At 41.1% G+C, this 21,902-nt stretch overlaps 1 protein-coding gene across 1 annotated transcript in view; it reads right to left on the minus strand.

Annotated features, from left to right (window-relative positions):
* LTBP4 (latent transforming growth factor beta binding protein 4) overlaps positions 1-21,902 on the minus strand; it is a 108,783-nt gene that overhangs the window by 26,488 nt on the left and 60,393 nt on the right. The window contains exons 4-13 of the mRNA XM_075836085.1: positions 17,874-18,089; positions 16,928-17,163; positions 13,875-13,977; positions 9,993-10,067; positions 9,638-9,760; positions 9,045-9,209; positions 8,781-8,954; positions 7,919-8,104; positions 7,179-7,304; positions 2,101-2,226 (exon numbers count right to left, since the gene is read on the minus strand). Of these exons, the coding sequence (XP_075692200.1) occupies positions 2,101-2,226; positions 7,179-7,304; positions 7,919-8,104; positions 8,781-8,954; positions 9,045-9,209; positions 9,638-9,760; positions 9,993-10,067; positions 13,875-13,977; positions 16,928-17,163; positions 17,874-18,089 (1,530 nt within the window). The remainder of the gene's footprint in view (positions 1-2,100; positions 2,227-7,178; positions 7,305-7,918; positions 8,105-8,780; positions 8,955-9,044; positions 9,210-9,637; positions 9,761-9,992; positions 10,068-13,874; positions 13,978-16,927; positions 17,164-17,873; positions 18,090-21,902) is intronic.

Consider the following 21,902-nt stretch of genomic DNA (forward strand, 5'->3'; position numbering starts at 1 on the left):
CCTATTACGTTTTTTTTGATTGAAAGAGCTTTTGATTTCTGTAAATATGACCTCCTGATGCTGCAAATTCAACAAATTACCATTTTAGTTCTCTTTACAACCTTTAAAATGTTTTGATCTCTGTTGTGCATAATAATTTGAAACATTGCATTTTGAGTTTTTTACATCTAAAAAAAAATCTGTTATCATTAGGAGATTTGTTCAATAAAATTCACATTATACTCCAACGGTGGATGGCTTGAAGATTATACTGACTGTCATTTGAATCGACTATTTAGGAAAATCAGCGAAAAATTACATTTGCATAATAATTTGGAATGCGGTGTATCTAATCTATGTATCGAAAACCGCAGCAATAAAGGACATGCTGTTTTTTTTCCCCACAAGCGAACAAAAGCCGCCCGGGAAATAAAAAATGCTTAGAAGAGAAGGAGGGTTGGATCCAGCATTCGTAAAAATAAAAGGAATCTTTTTCCAAGTTTTAATTGTTCTTGTTTAAAATTAGAGGTTCGATAGCATATATAATGTTTAGCAATGATAGAAGAAATGGTAGGTAGCCTACGCGTTTCAGACGGTGTCTCCGTCCTTATTCATGGCTAGGATATCCTAGCCATGAATAAGGACGGAGACACCGTCTGAAACGCGTAGGCTACCTACCATTTCTTCTATCATTGCTAAACATTATATATGCTATCGAACCTCTAATTTTAAACAAGAACAATTAAAACTTGGAAAAAGATTCCTTTTATTTTTACGAATGCTGGATCCAACCCTCCTTCTCTTCTAAGCATACCTTCTTTCGTGAGCCACCACGAGGATCCGTGCATCAGGATTACCTATTACAAATAACCAGACTAACTTCTACAAGGTGAGCTGGAGAAATTCTCCCTAAATAAAAAATGCCTCTGCCTCCCATTGACATCAAATTTTTTGCCACTGATTCCGACGTCAAAATCAGCACCAAAAAACTCCATGTGAACTGACCCTTAGGGTATGTGCACACACACTAATTACGTCCGTAATTGACGGACGTATTTCGGCCGCAAGTAGTGGACCGAACACAGTGCAGGGAGCCGGGCTCCTAGCATCATACTTATGTACGATGCTAGGAGTCCCTGCCTCTCCGTGGAACTACTGTCCCGTACTGAAAACATGATTACAGTACGGGACAGTTGTCCTGCAGAGAGGCAGGGACTCCTAGCATCGTATATAACTATGATGCTAGGAGCCCGGCTCCCTGCACTGTGTTCGGTCCGGGACTTGCGGCCAAAATACGTCCGTCAATTACGGACGTAATTAGTGTGTGTGCACATACCCTTACAGAGAATTGCCTAGACTGGATACAATTATATTAAAATCAGCTGAAGACAAATTAGATCTGCAGGGGTTTTCAGCCTCTGAATGTAAATCAGAAATGTTTCTATTCACTGACAACATACATAGATTTTGAAAATGGTAAGAAAATGAAATACAAATTATATTAGAAAATTTTAGAACTTCTCACTATATATTGCTATAGCTTTATTAACACAAAACTAGTAAATCCTTTTTATAGTAACACCATTTTTTTTACTGTATAGGAAAGCGCAGCCTGCTGCGTTTTCCTGTACAGCCGGCCTCTGCAAAAAAATACCACACAGTATGAGGGGTTTTTTGTTGGATAGGGGCCTTTGCATGATATATGCCACTGTATGGTATATAGTGGCATACGGCGGGGCTTTGCATTCAGCGTATATGCCAGGAAATTTCCATGGCGTATGCTCCCTACGAAAATTTTTAACATGGTGTGACTACACTCTAAGGCCAAATTCAGGCAACCGTAGTATATGTCCGTGTGTCGGCCGGTGTTTCACACAGACGCATGTATTTCAATGGGGCCGTTCACACGGACCGTCTGAAGGGTCAGTTGAAAAATAGAACATGTCCTATTTTCTTCTGTTTTCACAGATCCCTCAATAGACTCAAGGCTATGGGGAGCTGTGAAAACGGGCTGTTATTCACGACCGAGTTTGCACTCGTTCGTGTGAATCTGGCCTAGAGGATGTATCGGACTTCACACTTTGCGCTTGATCGTCATACTGAGATGAGGTGGTATCTGACCTGTACACTCGGTGCCTTGTGGGTTGGTACTGAAGCCGGCAGAGCAGGCGCATCGATAACTGCCCACTGTATTTTCACAGCGCCCATTGGTACAAGGACTTGGTCGTTGTCGACATTCATCCATGTCTGCAGGAAAAAAAAAGGAAAACTATTACGTTTAGGGGATATAGATATTCTTGTAAGGGTATCTTGTCTACACACAAGCATTGATTGCACAACGTGATCAGATTGATGTCATGTTAGGGATATTATGTCACTTCTGCATAGCGCACACAAACATGGTAATTAAAAGATGGCCGCTGACGCGATTGCTGTAAGTGTTGCTCCATGACTTGAAAACAATGTCATCACTGTGTATATATGTATACATCCAGCAATCATCAGCTCTTCGCCTGCATATTCTCATGTCAGATGTAATAAAGCGTAGATATTATTATTATGTGTTTTCTCACAAAGGTGAATCATTGTGAAATGAAAAGTTCTGCAACTTTCTCATATACTAAAATTTATTAAAGGGTTTTCCCATCAGGGACATTTATGACATATCCACAGGATATGTCATAAATGTCAGATAGATGCAGGTCCCACCTCTGGGACCCGCACCTATCTCTAGAACGGGGCCCCTAAACCCCGTTCTACCGCTCTGTGTTGCGGCTGAAGTGTGTGATAGGTGCGGGTCCCAGAGGTGGGACCCACAACTATCTGACATTTATGACATATCCTGTGGATATGTCATAAATGTCCCTGATGGGAAAACCCCTTTAAGCGCTGAATGTCATTATCCTGGGAAAAAACTTTTGGCGCACGACTATTTTGCAAAAATTCTTTTACTTTTGCCCCTTTTCCCCCACGCCTGACACTTTGAAAAAGGGAACGTGGCTATGTAAACTGGCGTAAATTATGGTGCAAATTTCCGTTAGCTCGTAGCCGGCGTAGATTTCAATGTGTAGGCCACAGGGTTGTACAAGATTGAGCCCTGTACCCCATCAGAGCAATCTCCTCCCAAAAAGACAATTCTTCTCTCCGGATCCCCTCAGGCTCCCACATCAGGCAGCACCGCATACAAGGTCTTGATACTGGGCAGCGTCAGGACCTTGTATGCGTTGCGACCTAATGTGGTGAACAAAGAGCCGAAGATGCCAAAACAATGTATAAGAACGCGCGCTCCTCTTAATAAATGTGTTGCATCTTACTCCAGCGGGAATAAGATGCCAATCTTAGCAAATGGGCCCCTTTTGTGTTTCAACGCCTCATCATTTTCAGATCTCTGCTTGCTGTCAGAACGATCTTGTTTACATCCAGCGGTTGTAAGCCCGTACAGACCTAGTCCTGCTGCCAGCTGTGAAGTTGATACAACTATATGCCGTTGCTATATTATGAATAAGTACAATACAGATCCATAATTCGCCGTGTTTATGAGGCCTCAACGCTACAAATGGAAAAGAAGATAGTTACCGTTATGCCTGCGTTACTGAGTGGTTCGGTTCTCACAGGTGGACATTTTTCTCCATAGGTCATAATTTGGGGCTTCTTTTACATTTTCTTGTTCAAAACGAATTAAAATATTTCTCCGAACTGAACATCGTCTTCTCAGCTGCCTGCCGCAGTTTATCCTGACCCCGCTGATCAGCTGGATACCCCTGGGGGAAGCTGCGTGCTACTGCAAGTAAACTTTTATATACATGCCGCCCATTAAAATGAATGGGTATCCATGTAATACTAATAGGGCACATGGACAGGGGTTGTCCTGATGGGACATTACTTAACACTGCTCGAAATTTGGGTAAATTTCCCCGTCTATGACCGTCTATGACCAGATAAAATATTTTGGTTGCCTTGATCTCCCTCAATAACAAGCATTTCCATTCATAGAAACACGATTGTCATTGTTATAATGACACGATCCTGGATTCTACTCAAGTAAAATCTGGCGGAATATGACACGTCTTCTGCATAATGTAAAATATAATGACTGTTTATAGTGTCTGTGTGTGACACCTGCAGTATTTTGTTCACTTTTCCAGTCATTGCTTCATTTCCCATCTCTTGTAGAACTAATAATTTCCAGACGTTCCTGTAGCCTGGGGCTTTCTAATCTTTCTTTTGATTTGCATTTCCTATTGTTCCCTGCTTTATGTCAAGACTGGATACTAGAAAGGGCACCCTATTATATTATAATAAAGTGCATCCAAACAAATAACATTTACCCATAAATATAATAGATGTTGACATATAAATGTAATCTCATGGGGGGGGGGGTGAGGCCTCGCCATAGTCCTGATATTCTGGACCCTGATTCTCCATAGTGGGTGCTAAAGTTATTCGGTTCAGGCAGGGGCACAAATAAACCCTATGGACTCTGTGTATGGGAAACTGACAACCATTCTGGGCACATTTCACATTCACGTCAGTGGTTGTCATCTTTTGGAACTTCCTTTCCGGTCAGAGAACTGTCCTTGTAATATATATTTTGTCCACGGAGCACTTATGTAAGACGCTCAGATAAAATCTAGGGACCTCCAGGATTTCCTGAAGAGTAGGCTGTTCACCCCCACGGGGACCTCCTCTGATTAACCGATAATACAGACTCAGCATGGGAGAGCGGGCAGCTAGAAGAGACACTCAGCTTGAGAGGTTTTGCTTCTAAGTGGGGGTGAATGGCCATGGTCACTTTCTAGGGTCTCTGGGTGCTGATGAAGTGTAAGGTGCTGGGGTCTGGTATCTTAGGCTTTGTGGCACACATAAAGACATGAACCTTCCATGTGTTCCGGTATGGTTCATATAGTCTGTGGAATATTGGGGGTGTGGCCTGTATTTTGAGGGGCGGAGCATATGTCTGAAAGCTTTGCACAATTTCCTTCTGAAGACATTTCTCAAACGTAGACAGGTATGTTTTAGACCCCCTTCTTGAGTAGCATAATTTTTTTATTAATTTCTCTATTATTTCTATCTTGGTGATAGAGCAGACCACTTCTTTTGCTTATGTTGGTCCTGTGTTTGTTAAAGGGGTTGTCCGGTTATTAAAAAAAAGAGCAGCAAATGTTATAAAATAACACAAAAAAAACACTACTCAACTCTTTAATCCCCCGTTGATCTAGCGCAGATGCTTCGGCGGGCAGTCTAACGATGGTGTTTGTTTACTAGCCGCTAGCAATGACACGCCGTAGCTGCACGTGACCGTAATTGCTGGCAGCTTGTAATCTAAATAGACGCCAGCAGGGGAGAATTTGCGCTGGATCGGTGGGGGATTAAAAAGTTGAGTAGTGTTTTCTATGTTATTATATAACATTTGAGGCTGTTTTTTTTTTCCAACTACAACAACCGGTTGCTTTTGTATAATCAAATACAGTGGTTACCATCCTGTGACTCTCCAACGGTTGCACAACTACAACTCCCAGCATGCCTCGACAGCCTGTGGCATGATCCATGTAACAGTGTACCGGGAGGAAGCGCCAAATTTGAATAATCTGCGTCTTCCATTTTTGAGACATCAGAACTGCGACCCAAAATGCGCCTCTTTATAGAAACCTTTGGGCGTCTGGAAATGAGAACCAGAACCATAACGTTCACATCTCTACATCTAAAAAACATAAGAGCGAAGATTGTTTTTGTTTTATCCTCTCCTTATAAACACAGCTCTTGAGGAAAGGATTGAGAAAGTGTAGGAGAAAAGACGTCATCTTCATAAACATCAGACTTTCAGGCTACAGATGTGGCGTAACATTTCTTGTGCGAATCGCGTGGGGAACTGACAACTACAGTTTGTTTCTTGTTTTTTTCTTCATTTGATTAACGTTTAGCATTTTTATAGCTGTTAATTGGAAAGAAGAAACCATGAGAATGCGTTTCCTGGAATTTCCGGACATATTCGTTCCAAATACAAAGTCATCTTGTCAATTATCCGTGTAACGGCGCGCTGATTGTTCAACAGAAAGCGATGCCAATTACTCCATTGCCAAAACTTGCAAAGTGTTATCATGCATTAAAGGCGGATTCTATGTAAAAGCTAAAACTTCAATTGTGGGGGTAAAATAAAGGAAAATACATTTCAAAACAAATGTTCTTCTTCTGGTATTTTAGTTTATCTCAACTAATTCCTCCCAAAATGTACATTTCAGGTTTGTGTGAAATTGGCTCTTTATATAGATATAGAATCAAATTATGGACACATAATCCCATCTCCACATAACTCCTCAATGCAAGTAGAAAAACCAAATGAGTAGGTGTGGTAGAAGTTATGAAGACAGGTTGTCCAAGATTTTCTGGGCTTGTGCATAGTACAGGGGCTGGCAGCCCTGTACTATGCTCGAAAGCCAAAATTTACAAAAATATATAGGAATCTAATTTTGTTTTCCGGTTGCCAGCTAATGTTAAAGGGGCTGTCTCATGATGACAACCCTTTCCATAGGCCCTATTAAAATGTATGGAAATCCTAGAGTGTCCCCCTGCTTGGAATTCTAATTCTGGGGGACCTGGCCCATCCTGTAGGGGTTATGTATGAGCAGCAACTCCTCCGGCGGTTCCGTGGGGAAACTGGATACGTGTTAATCAGCTGATTGCCGGGTCGGTTACCGATTAAAAAGGGTGTTGTCTTGATGAGTAAGTAATTCTTTAATAAAGTTTTGTGGATTTAAAGGGGTATTCTAAGAATCGACATTTATCACCTATCCACAGGATAGTTAGTAAGTCTTTCATCGCTGGGAGCCCTAATGCTGGTTCTTCCCCGATCACTAGAATGGGGGTCACAAACCCTCCGTTCCGCCTCACTGCGGATGGTGTACTCGGCTGTTTCCGTAATTCCCATAGACTTCAAATAGAGCATCACCGCACATGCTTGTCTGCCACTCCTCACTGCGGGGTGGGGGGTGGAGTGAGGAGGAACGAAGGGCTTGGGACCCCTGTTCTAGTGACCCTTGGGATATGTGATAAATGTCGGTTCTGGGGATACCTTCTATGTGAGTGGCTGCCGATATATAGATATTATGTATTTGGTGTTCCTATGAAGGATCATGCCATCCTGTTTATTAAAGACCACTTCATAGGGACCTTCAAGATAGAAGAAATAATTCCTGTCTTACCAATACAATGGGTGCCTTGTGTGCTCAGCCAGTAACCATTGTTGCACACACAGGTGTAACTGCCGGGACGTGGCTCACATCGTCCAGGGCCACAGATTTGTGGATTCAGCTCACATAAGTTGGTTTCTGCAAGATAAAAATAAAGGAACTTACGTCACTTGTAGTAGTCTTTTTTTTAAAATATATATTTTAAGTAGTTTTACTTTTATACACAAGGTGCAGTAAAGGATTTTCCCGTAATTGCCCAGGATCTTGGAAAACCCATTTAAAGACTATTTATGACAGAGAGGCCATCGGTAAAACATCGGAGGCTGACACTCGTATTTCTGATGCGAATGTGCTAGCGGATTCGCACACTGATTACCCATTTTATTTCAATAGGGTTAATCCGCGGCTATTCCATGCGGAATCCAGGCAGATAACGAGCAAGCTGCAGATTTTAAAATCGGCAGAGTAGTCATTATGCAGATTTTTTTCTGCAGCGTGTGAATGGGGTATAAAATACTCCATTCACTTTCCATTGGATGCAGAACGTCTGTGGATATGATGAGGATTTAGGCACAGAATCTGCGCCTAAATCCTCATCTAATCCTGAACGTGTGAACATGGCCTAACTAGAGAAAGCTACTGAATTATTATTCATCCATGAACTCCAGACAAGTGTCAGCTCATCTAATAACCTGTCATGGCTAAAATAAGTGATTTGTCCACTCCATACAGCACAATATAATCACACTTACCCTGCGGGGGAGACTCCACTTCAAGGTCTATACGTTCCACCTGTGATGGTGACCGGGTGGGAAGAAGTCTTTGTATGGTGATAGGTGACCTGTTAATTTGTATCTGTGTCCTATCTGGGCTCTGTGGTGGAACACGTCCCCTGGTCTGATCGCTCTCTGGTCTTCTCTCCGCCACATTGAAACGACCTGGAAATGTAAAGCGTGTGTAATATAGTGTAGACATATTCTTCATAGCTGTACAGAGAATACCCTCACATCATTGCCTGGGGTTGACAGGCTACAGTAGGTCATGGTGCTTCCGTACCACAGCGCTGCTGTTCTAGTATGTGGCAGCGGAGTTTTGTGGGCATAGATGCCAAGCTCCAATTGCAATCTCTGCAACATCTATTATTACAAAACTTCCAAGGGTGATTTTAGCCTTCTTATTGCTTTAGGCCGCCACTACTCAAATTGGAGATGGGTAAGTGCAGAGATTAACTATATAACTGCCAAAATGCTGCCCCTTGCGCAGTTAAGATGCCTTCTAAAGTTTGTCATCCTGCCTCATGAATAGCGCTGCTTTATGGACCCTGAGATAATGTTCATTGCACGGTGGGTATGAGATAAATTCTAACAGGAAAAAGTTTTTGAGTGGAAACTGTGACAATTAAAGGAAATTTCCACCTTTTCTTTGCAAACTTTTGTATGATGCATGGCATCCCCTTTTTTTGACGTAGGGATCCTAGGACCTGGTTCCACCACCATTGCTAGTTCTGACATGTTGCTATGCCACCTCAGAAGATAGAAATGTGCATGATGGTGCTCACTCACTTTATATAAGTACAGACGTTATAAATACTAGAAGTTACAACTGACGGCTTACTTGTTACAGGTTTCTGTGGTGGTAAAGCAGTGGTTGGGGTCACAATTCTAGATCCAGGTTGACGCAGGACAGGAACTCTAGCCTGATCTTGACCAACAAAGCGGTGGTTAATTTTCAAGTCTGAAGCTGAGTAATGGTATCCAGGCCCAGCAGGGCATGCCTCTTTAAAACCCTCTACAACATGAAATAATAGAGTTATATTAAATATTAACCAAAGAGTTTACAGTTGGAGCAGAATTGCAGACTTCACTGATGGCTTCCTACCTGTTCCAAAAGGAGGACAACTTTCACATACTTTGCCCCAAGCTTTTCCAACTCGACTGCAACAACAAATCTGTTTGGTGATATTCCTAAGGATGGGAAGGGAGCAACCACCATCCCGCAAGATCCTGAAACAAGGACCTTTGGCTTCTGAAATCACATCATGAGCTGAGAAGAAAACCATAACCAGTTACATATAGAGATTTTACAGGAGGGTCACCCTTTAGGGCATAAACCTCTCACTTCAGTCTACTGTACATTCAACGGGACCCTGCCATTGCATCCCACTGCCACCATGATCACACCCAACATTACAGACACTCATTTATACACTTCAATGGGCTAAGATAAGGGAGAGTTGGTCTCCAGACCCCATAAACTTTGCCTCTTGCTACTTTAACTGGTCTTATTGCCATCTTCTATGATTAGGGCCCCTTGAATTCCGGAAACCCGGACTAGTTATTTTACTGCTGCATTCGGTTCTGCTATTAAGGATAAAGATGCATACAACAAAATTTTTATATATTATATTATATATATATATAGATATATATATATATATATATATATATATATTAAAAAAAAGGCGAACTCACATATACAGCTGCTCCTTGAGGAATCGAGAAGATATCCATGTTTGCACAAACAGCTAAAGCTGCCTCTAGTGTTAGTGCAGTCGCCATTCTGACACAATGATGGATCCTTACACTCATCTATGTCTGCAAAATAAGAAGGCATAATAAACCGGACAAGTACAAGAACATAGAGCGGAGGGTGCCCAAATAGAAAAATAAACAACCTGATGCAGGTTCACACTACCACGACTCCCCACATCACAGGACAGATGGGCCCAGCTTAGGTTGACCCCTCTTTCCTATGCCATGTAGGAGAGAAGGGCGGCATGACCCTCAGGCTGGTTCCCCCATCTCTTGATTATTAAAATAAACTTACCTATACATGTTCCATTAATTCTTTCGAAACCCTTAGGACAAGGTGATTGTGAAAGACTTCCCGACGCTGAATCTCCTGTGGAGACACACTAAATATGTAAGGCAAATATATGACTTATTAAAGAGCATTGACTTCAAGGCTTGATGTTGTCTTCTTCTGCTAAGAAGTATAAATTCTGCCCGGACATTTCTTAGCTATATCTGTTTCTGGGAAAGCTGGGTGCAGGAGTCGACCATTAGGCATTTGGGTGGTGCCAGGGTGCCCATGACCAGTAAAGGGCCTATCGCTTATCAGTCGCATGCTACATTAAGCTTAATCGTATCATGAGGACAATGGTGGTTGGTAAAGGAGCTCATGACCTTTACTCTAAGGCCCTCAAACCGCAGCTGTAGCTAGGCTTTCCATCACCCAGGGTAAAGGCTAAGTTTGCTGCCTAAATGCTATATCCAATACCCTGGCCAAAACAAAGTGACTTGTTGGCACCTCCACTGGCACCCAGGACACACTCACAATCTGCCCCTGGCTGGATGATAAGGAAAATGACTGCTTTTATAGCCCCCAAACAGCTTGTTACCCAGCTTTATGATATTTTCCAAATGATGAATCTACAATTATTCAGTAATACAGGAAAGTGCCCTTCGCCAATAAATAAATAGACAGATTTGACATTCAGGACTATAGGAAAGCTTGGTGTTTAAGTGCACCAGCTTTGTCACTGTCGTACTAAAAATAGGTATAAATAGATAAAAAAATAGGTATACTCCTTGAGTTGGCCGGCCCAGAGAAATAATACTATAGTCAGCGCTATGGACATCCTGTTCTGTACATTTCCCTGAGCTAGAAATGCAGACGGTCATGAACAGCCAAGACATATCTCAACACAAGTACATATGTGAGACAGTTGTATATTTTATAGTAGCGGAGCCAGAGGAAAAAAAAAGTGTGTTTGTGTGTGTGTGTGGGGGGGGGGGGCACTTTTTGTAAAGTTTACTTTGTAAGATGCACAGGAGATAATGTACAGCTTGTAGTTCAGTCTCCGGCTGTCTTGAGGCTGTTATAATTTCTTGTGCTGTACCCTATACACAGCCGCAAGACACGTTTTAATGCTTTAGTGAACTAGCTCCGCTCTACCTGCTTGACCAAGTCACAAACTCTGTCCTTATGTCCTTTCCTTAATTTTGTTTAAGGCTCTGTTCACACCTCGTTTATGCTCAGGGTATTTCTTGGGAAATTTCCCTGACGTATATGTTGAATTTATTGCCCCACTGTATGCCAACTGTGCGCCATGTAGTGCAAAGTGAAGTTGACTGGCTTTCAATAGAGTGGAAGAAGGTATACCAACGTATAACCCAAATATATGCCAAAAGGACACTCTTTTGGCAGACATTGGGCCGTTTGTACCGTTGAGAAATGCTGTCAAAGTGTACCCTGAAGACGTGTTTCTGCTCGGTGTGCTGTCTGTTTTAACAACGGGCAACACACTGACCCATACAATTCTATTTCTGTTCATGGAGAATGTCCTATTCTCGTCCGTTTTTGCAGACCAGACTCGCCTATTAAAGTCTATGGGAGAATGAAAAATAACGGACAGCACATAGACGCATCTATTGCTAAAGAACTGCATAAAAAAAAGAAAACTAAAACCAGACAGTATTTGTAGAGGAGAAAAGGCCTTAGAGAGAACATACAGCTCTCATGTTATTAAAAATGGTGCATCAAACAGTGGGTGGATGGATGGATGGATGGATGGATAGATAGATTGATAGATAGATAGACAGATATGAGATAGATAGATATGAGATAGATAGATAGATATGAGATAGATAGATGATAGATAGATAGATAGATAGATAGATAGATAGATATGAGATAGATAGATATGAGATAGATAGATAGATAGATAGATAGATAGATAGATAGATAGATAGATAGATAGATAGATAGATAGATAGATAGATAGATAGATAGATATGAGATAGATAGATAGATAGATAGATAGATAGATAGATAGATAGATAGATAGATAGATAGATAGATATGAGATAGATAGATAGATAGATAGATAGATAGATAGATAGATAGATAGATAGATAGATAGATAGATAGATAGATAGATAGATACATACGATGATAGATAGATAGATAGATAGATATGAGATAGATAGATAGACAGACAGACAGACAGACAGATAGATGATAGATAGATAGATAGATAGATAGATAGATAGATAGATAGATAGATAGATAGATATGAGATAGATAGACAGACAGACAGACAGATAGATGATAGATAGATGATAGATAGATAGATAGATAGATAGATAGATAGATAGATAGATAGATAGATAGATAGATAGATAGATAGATAGATAGATAGATAGATAGATAGATAGATACATACGATGATAGATAGATAGATAGATATGAGATAGATAGATAGATAGATAGATAGATAGATAGATAGATAGATAGATAGATAGATAGATAGATAGATAGATGTTAGATAGATAGATAGATAGATAGATAGATAGATAGATAGATAGATAGATAGATAGATAGATAGATAGATAGATAGATAGATAGATAGATACACCATCATGTTTGGGGAAGTGAAGTAATTTATTTACAGAATAACCGCAACAATAAAAATCAATTGATATAAGCCTCCTGATTCTTATAAACAGTAGACCTCTCCTCTTCCAGGATGTAGGACAGCAGTAACATAATTTGTGACGGAGATGATAGATATTATTTTGTGGCGTTGCCAAACTGCAGCATAGTACAGGGGTCTTTTGCGAGAGTTGTTGGATCACCGTCCTTATGAGGGGGAAGAACTCCCGTGAACCCAATAAAGTTTCTCTCTTGTTTTGTAATCACATTTATCTATCACAGATGGACAACATCTCTGCTCTGGGTAAGGAGAGATGGGACAGATGTGTGCTTGGCATGACTCTCAGTATAATGATGTGGGTGGTTTTTGGAAGATGCTAGATCCCCCTCGAAGGATTGATTGCATGTTTTTTTTCCCCAGCTCAGCCACATCTAGCCTGAAGTAATGAGTGATGGCGCTACAGTGTTATCTATCACTCTGCGCCAGTTCTACGTGTCCCTATCACTTATGGGTTGAGCACATTTTGTGTTGTTCCCGTTAATCCTTAAATGATCACATTGCAGTGGTGAAAATAAACCAAGAAAAAAACTGACGTTATCAGCAGCCGAGATCTGTTACATGCATCTATTTTATTGGGGCAGGGGGTTAGGCCGAGAAATGCAAGTTGTTTGTGAAAAAATCCATGATATTTTCTAGGATACGGGCGAATATCTCACAGTCAAGAATATGTAGTACAAATGTGGAAAGCTGATTAATATCAAGGGACCGTGTTTGGCTGATGTTCTTTTTATCTTAACAGCTGAGGAGATTTGGAATAGCTAACCCCTGACTTGTAGGTAGTACTCTATAGCCTGGTCCTAGAATTTCATTAACTGGTATGTTTGGAACTAGATGAATAGATAGATGATGGATAGAAAGATAGATAGGAGATAGATAGATAGATAGATAGATAGATAGATAGATAGATAGATAGATAGATAGATAGATAGATAGATAGATAGATAGATAGATAGATAGATAGATAGATAGATAGATATGAGATAGATAGATAGATAGATAGATAGATAGATAGATAGATAGATAGATAGATAGATATGAGATAGATAGATAGATAGATAGATAGATAACATTTGGCAAAAAACACAGGAGGATGGACCAAAACAGAATACTAGATCACTAATGGTGAGATTCTGAAGAAAGGTCAGGGTACAGAATGTGCGTATTTAGCGCATTGGAACAAGGTTGTTAGTTTGAGAAGAAGAAAAACTTACCATTGGGCCCAGGGCAGGGTGTGCAGTCATGGATCCCCCAGGCTACACCAGACCCCCTGCAGCAGATCTCCTGAGTCCTTAGGCCAGGAAAAGGTGAACCACACTTGAATGAATACAAGAATAAATCTGAATTAACATGAAGGGAAGGCAGATGTTCTGGCATGAGGGTTAAGAAATGACATAAGTTGTGCCCAGTGTTCACGAGTCTTATGTTCCTTTCAATGGTATAACGGTAGAATTGTTCTCATGTTCTTTTAAAAGAATGCAATGTATTTGTCACATAGAACATTGGTTTGTCACCCGTGGAGAAAGGGCTCCTTGATAAGACCTCAGGAGATAGTGTAGTCATCTTGTGGAAAACGATTTTCTCCATTAATGATGTGAATGAAACAATCAATCAGCAGCCTCGGTGAAGATGAAGCCAACTAATCAATCAAGAGTCAAGCACTTAAATATGGACTGTCATGAGGCAGCGTCATGAAGGAAGGTCATAGACATTAGACAAAAGTCTACTACAATGATTTTGACCGTTTTGGCCAACTATGAAGTCAACTCTTTACATGAGTGATCATTTCCAAGAATGACATCTGACAGATCTGATTGGCCAGGATTTTTTCTGGTCTTTCATCTGGGGTTGTCAACTTTTTGTTGGCCTTCAAAAATGATGATAAACAACCGTGTTAGGGAGCAGGCCCACTTTTTAATGGGAGTTCTCTCTTTTGGTAATTTTTTTTTGTATAGGGCAACTTCAAAGAATGATACAGTCCTATATGGTCTTAGGAGGGGTTGTGTGAACAAGTAACCATCCGTAATGATAAGACAAAAAACTCTTCTATTGTCTCTGGTCAGATTGGGTCTCAAGTGCTTTTTTTTAATTTAATTTAATTTTTTTTAACTGTGAGATTAAATCTTGAATTATGTTCCAGATCTAAGTATGAATTTTCACATATGTATTGAAAAGTTAATAAAGCGATCCTCAAGGGATCCAGATGAGATTTTGGGCAAAAAGCCAAGATAATTGCACCTGCAGGGGTGTGATTGAAGCCATGTGTTAGTAACTCTTCGTTGCCTATATTTGGAGTCAGGGATTTATCATTGTTCACATGGCGACTATTTTTATGTTTGTGTAAGAGATGCTTTGGTTTCTAGTTAAGTCTGTTTTGACTGGATTCTTTTTTTTTTCATGTTTTTCCCCGTATTTTGTGCTTTAATTACATAAATCCTGCTTTGATACATATTTGGTATTCTGTTTGTGTGTATTCTTTGTTGTGTTTCCACTTTTATGGGAAATGCCTAAACTTATTGTCATATTGTTTATGAGTTATAGTTTTGGCTTCCAGGTGCTGATGCAAAATAGGGACCTAAATACTGCTATCTGAATAAAACCTTTAGTGGTCTGTTGCCACCAGTATAAGGCTGGGTTCACATGAGCATGTTACGTCCGTAAAGGACGGAACGTATTTCGGCCGCAAGTCCCGGACCTAACACAGTGCAGGGAGCCGGGCTCCTAGCATCATAGTTATGTACGACGCTAGGAGTCCCTGCCTCGCTGCGGGACAACTGTCCCGTACTGTAATCATGTTTTCAGTACGGGACAGTAGTTCCACAGAGAGGCAGGGACTCCTAGCGTCGTACATAACTATGATGCTAGGAGCCTGGCTCCCTGCAGTGTGTTCGGTCCGGGACTTCCGGCCGAAATACGTTCCGTCCATTACGGACGTAACATGGTCGTGTGAACCCAGTCTTAATGTCACGTGGTTTTGCTTACTTTAACCAGCAGGATGTTGAATCGGGACTGCTTCACCTGCCATCTAGATACTCAATTGGGACTTTTTAGTATCTACGCTCAGCCCAAAAAAGGACTATATTCAGCGCTGAACCAAAAAGGTTACCGAGTCTGCACATGGAGATGGTTCGATGAGGGAAGCGGGTGGTACCAGGTCTAAGAAAGTGGGAACTCTGAACTGCCAGCTGTAACCTTAAGTTCGTTATTGTTAAAGGCTATTTATAAATATAAAAAAGGTTAGTCAGTGTGATTGATGCAACTTTATGAGTAGTTTTTATTAAAAATTATTTTTACTTTCTGAGATACAGCTGCTCTGTATTCTCTATACAGACCAGCTCTATAGTTTTCTAAATCCTGCTCCCGTCAGGGCTGCGGGACTGACGGGTTCAGTGTCAGCGGGTCCTGAATGTCTCTGACATGCAGGATCCACCTGTAAACTATCACATCTAACTTAGATCCTGCGTGTCAGAGGCATGCAGGACCTGCTGATTCTAAACCCGTCATGTCCGTGGGACTGACGGATTCAGGTGATAGTGAAAGAAGCAGCTGCCCTGTATGCAGAATACAGAGCAGCTGTATCTCAAAAAGTAAAAATAATTTAAAAAAAAACTATTTATAAAGTTGCACCAATCACACGGACAGACCTTTTTATATCAAAAATCCAATTAAAGGTTTACATAGCCTCTAAGTCATTCTTACCCCTATCTCTGTGTCATGTCCGTCCCTAATGGCCCGTTTTGCCCTTACACCAACAGCCTTAGAATCAAGACTTGCGTTTATGTAGTTGGCATTTGACTAATGAAACACATTTCAATGGGAAACGTGAACGACTGGAAAGTACAAGACCTATAGAGTCAATACATCATGGTGTGTGAGGAATAATGTAACCAATACTGATAACATGGATATATCAGATAGTAGACAATAACATGAGTACAATAACAGTCAGATAATCATATATGAGAAAGTGGAAATGATCTACCCTAACTACATGGTATCTCTGTGACACTTTACAGCTACGTAAACTAATGAACTAACGTGATCATTTATTTACACTATACATATTAAATTTACAAGCACAGTAAAGTTTGGATGATAGTGGTTGTATAGGTTTCTATAGGTGTCTACTTTCAAAAGAAACATAAAAACGCTATAAAATGCTTTCTCCTATACCATGTATTATATGTACATATAGTTTACTATATACTCAAAAATATAGTGATTAAAAATACTTTATCTTTTATCCTAGATGGGACACCTCTCATACCTGACCATTTTCAAGGCGTCTGAAGCAGTACCCATAGCCGGAGTTTTCGGTGTAGCCATTGACTCTGGGGCTGCTTTGAGCCTGTACTCTATGTACCCTGTTCTCCTGGTGGCGGGAGAAGTCCCTTTGGCCAGCATTTGTGAGACCTTCACGACCGTCCACACGTTCCACCTGATGGATATTCACAGAGGCCTCTGGTGGGTGTTCCACATGGACTTTTACCATGGATGTCAATCCTGTTAGAATTAAAACAAAACTTGGATATAACATGAAGTGGTTCACCAGATGAACCTTGTCCTGTGTATTTTAAATATGCTTTTGCCTCTGGCTGCCATGTATTAAAGATTATTTTTTTTCCAGTAGCTGACGCTATGTTCTTGGGAAACATTTCTCAGCACTCTATGTAGCATTCTATTTAAGGGCAGTCTATTTTAAGGGGGTATTCCTTTTTTTAGCAAATAAATGTTATTCCTTGTATAATGAAAAGTTATATAATTTTCCAATATACTTTCTGTATCAATTCCTTACGGTTTTTAAAGATCTCTGCTTGCTGTCATTCAATAGGAATCTTTATTGCTTACTTCCGGGGGTAATAATCAGTCCTGGTCATGAGATGGACACACAGCTGCTCGGCTTGTTACAAGACACAGCTCTGATAACTGTACAGTGACTGTACTCAGTCCTGCACCTGTGTGTCCATCACATGACCAGGACAGATTTACATCCCATGGAAAAAATGATGAAAGTTCCTATTGAGAGCAAGCAGAGATCTTGATAAACGTGAGGAATTGATACAGAAAGTATATTGAGAAATTGTATAAATTTTCATTTTACAAAGATAAACCTGTACTTGCTGAAACCGAAAAAAAACCCTTTAACAAATATTTTTGAAAAATCTGGTTGAACATATACACCTAAAGAGATCAATGGCATTCCTTCTCCTTACCGTGTTTCTCTGGCTGATGGTTGCTTAGAGGTAATGTGTGTACAGATTTAGTCATCAGATTCTGTTTCACACTACTGTTCCGTATTGTGTATGCAGCAACCCCTTCACTGGTGGATACAGAAATCTGGCAGAAGTCTCCTTTAAAGTTTGGTGGGCAGAGGCACTTATCCTTTTTAATGCAGATACCTCCATTCTGACACAGCAGGGGACAAAGAACTGTGAAAAGAGATAGGTGGTTATAAAGCTTCTGGAGAATTAGGATTCGCAGGACAATGCTAGGCACACATGCAAGAATTTTACCACCACCAAGTGCTGATTTGGCCATTAGCATATAAGATATGGCTATTAGCCCAAATGTGACAAATTTGATATATTTAAAAGGGTTGTCTAGGACTAAAAAAAACATAGCTGCTTCCTTTCAGAAATAGCGCCACACCAGTAGATGGGTTGTGCCTGGTATTGCAGCTCATCTCCATTGAAGTGGGTGTGGCTGAGCTGCACTACCACACACTACATGTGGACAGAGGTGGAGCTGGTTTTGGAAGAAATCAGCCATGTTTTTATAATCCTGGACAACCTTTTAAATTAGAGACTACATTATATAAACAGGCGGGCAGCAGTTTTTCAGATGCAGAAATGCTGGAGCTGCCTATACAAGTACCAATATTTTCTTATACTATAGGCTTATGGGCAGATGAATAAATATAAGTTAAGGATTAGGCTAGACATAAAATATTGATGGAAAGATACAACTACATGAAACAGAAGAAGGAAACACAAGGCAAAAATGAACATAGAAACAATATACAGCAGAACAAACTCTAGGCTCATTTATAAAATAAAACGTATAATATCCATAAGCCACCTAGACGCTATTCATATTTATTTCAAACACTCAATGCAAATGGCTGAGATAAATTTCTTTAGATTACTGTTTATTTGTAAGACATCAGTATTAGGCCTGATTTACACGAGCGTGTGCGTTTTGCGCTCGCAAAAAACGCTGCGTTTTGCGCGCGCAAAAGGCATTTGACAGCTCCGTGTGTCATCCATGTATGATGCGCGGCTGCGTGATTTTCGCGCAGCCGCCATCATAGAGATGAGGCTAGTCGACGCCCGTCACTGTCCAAGGTGCTGAAAGAGCTAACTGATCGGCAGTAACTCTTTCAGCACCCTCGACAGTGAGTTCCGATCACAATATACACCAACCTGTGAATCAAAAAAAGACGTTCATACTTACCATGAACTGCCTGCTTCCTCCAGTCTGGTCTCCCGGCCGTTGCCTTAGTGACGCGTCCCTCTCTTGTCATCCGGCCCCACCTCCCAGGATGACGCGGCAGTCCATGAGACCGCTGCAGCCTGTGATTGGCTGCAGGCTGTGCTTGGCCTGTGATTGGCTGCAGCTGTCACTTGGACTGAATTGTCATCCCGGGAGGTCAGACTGGAGGAAGAAGCTGGGAGTTCTCGGTAAGTCAGAACTTCTTTTTTTTTTTACACGTTCATGTATATTGTGATCGGAAGTCACTGTCCATGGTGCTGAACCAGTTTAACTCTTTCAGCACCGTGGACAGTGACTGTCTCCTGCCGTCGCGTACCCAAACATTTTTTGCCGGGTTTGGTCAAAACGAGTTCGACCGAACCCGGTGAAGTTCGGTGCGCTCATCTCTAATTTGACACTCCGTTTGGATGTTTGTAAACAGAAAAGCACGTGGTGCTTTTCTGTTTACATTCATCCTTTTGACAGCTCTTGCGCGAATCACGCAGTTCGCACGGAAGTGCTTCCGTGCGGCATGCGTGGTTTTCACGCACCTATTGACTTCAATGGGTGCGTGATGCGCGAAAAACGCACGATTATAGAACATGTCGTGAGTTTTACGCAACGCACTCGCGTTGCGCAAAATTCACGCATCGTCTACACTGCCCCATAGACTAATATAGGTGCGTACGACACGCGTGAAAAGCACGCGCGTCGCACGCGCGTATATTACGCTCATGTAAATGAGGCCTTAGCGTCAGCAAAACTGCAAAGACACAATGGAAAAATATCCTTCAATACTTGTTTTCCGGTACAGCGCTTGCAATCACCTGCTTTTCATAACACAGCCATAGAGGTAAAATGGAAGATTCTGGTTGTTTGCAGCTGCCACTAGGGGGAGCATGTGAGCTTACTGCATACAAATGTATTATTGAGTTGTATGTTGTATGCAGAAAGCTCCAGAGATCCCCCTAGTGGTGGCTGCAGTTATCTGGAACTCCCATCATCCTACCATAAATATACCAAACATAATTAATTAATTCTGCACAAAATTTTGGACCTATTAAAGGGGTTGTCCAGTTCCTAAAAATTGATGGCCTATCCTCAGGATAGGCCATCAATATCTGATCGGTTGGGGTCAGAATCCCCGGAACCCCACGATCAGCTGTTTTAAAGGCTTCCCCTTCATACCTTATCTGCTTTGTACTGTGAATCGCCGACACGCTTGTAGCGGTGGTTCACAGTATTACAGTAGTTACTTGAATGGGAGAAGGCTGTAATACCGTGAACCTCTGCTGGAAGTGTGTCGGAGATTCACAGTACAAACAGATAAAGAATGAAGGGGAAGCAGCGCTCCTATGAGCGCTGCGGCCTCTTCAAAACAGCTGATCGCCAGAGATCCCGGGAGCCGGACCCAGACCGATCAGATATTGATGGCCTATCCTGAGAATTGGTGGATAACTATACTGAGAATAGGCCTTACATTTTTAGGGACTGGACAACCCCTTTAAAATAGAAAACAGAACGGAGTTCAAAGCATGGACGTTAACTTTAAAGGGATTGTGCGCATTTAACCATCCCTTTTTTTTTAGAAGGGTTGCCCAAATGTAAGATAACCACAGGTACCACTGATGGAACCCCCAGTGATCAATTGTTAATTTTCCCTGCAGCACCACCACAGGGTAAACTAAGAATAACATGGTGTCCATTGAAATCAGAAAGAGAAGCACATAGTGGATCCTGTCCGTACCGTTCTGGCTAATTGATGAAGGTCCTGAATAAGGGACTTCCCTCTATTAAAATTTGAATGCTCTGATAGGATACTTGAAAGGTTTTCAACACCAAACAAACCCTACAAGAACAAGGCAGTGGAGGTCAATCCTATACCAAACAATTCTATTCTTCAGCATGGGGCAACATTTTGAGGATTCTTTTTGCCCAGTGTAGAGGAAAAAAGTCTTCAAGTTTACAAAAGTGCTATATGTAATTAAGACCGTTGCTTTGACTTTTTGCTCATTCAGAATCAAGACTCGAGTGGAGAAACATTAACCAGTATTCTATAACAAAACTAGATGTACCTGTAGTCTGAAGTATTGCCTGGGAATATGAGGCTCCCTTTAAGACTCTGTTCACACTTCTATATTACAGCTTCATGCAGGAGCTATACGTTTAGTGCTAAGGATGGAATCCAATGCCGTCCTTTGAGATGAGGAAAGCCTGTCCAACTTTCCTGATCTCACAGCACGGTATGTTTTCTGCGTGGAGCTGTATTAGCAATGTGCACAGAGTCTTACACTATTCCTAGGAAAATGGAACAAAAGTCAGACTTGGTTCACTCCCTACTCCACTATATTGACTTGTCACAATGGCCGCATTGCCCTTATATTCCACGCCCATTCCCAACATGGATATATTTATAACCAACTATCATTCCCTGCTCCACCCCATCCTTCCTCTCTTTCCGTCTCTCGCTCTCTCCATCTTCGTAACATTTATTACATTGTGTAAAATTAAATTAAAGTACATTTAAAAAAAATATCCTGCAAAATATAATTGATACCACCGCTGCTTGTATAGCTCATTGGCTGGCTTAGTGTGCTGGTTATGATGTAAGAATATATTTTTGTTACCCCGCATATATCACATGGCACTAGGGATAGAACTAGTAATATTCTATAATCCTCTACTATTTGGCTTTTGACCAATCCATATTACTGTACATAAGATGCATAATATTAAAGCCTAAAGATAAGTAAACCTCTCATCGAGCAGAA

This window comes from Rhinoderma darwinii, chromosome 8, assembly GCF_050947455.1.
Source record: "Rhinoderma darwinii isolate aRhiDar2 chromosome 8, aRhiDar2.hap1, whole genome shotgun sequence".
Taxonomy (NCBI): Eukaryota; Metazoa; Chordata; class Amphibia; order Anura; family Rhinodermatidae; genus Rhinoderma; species Rhinoderma darwinii.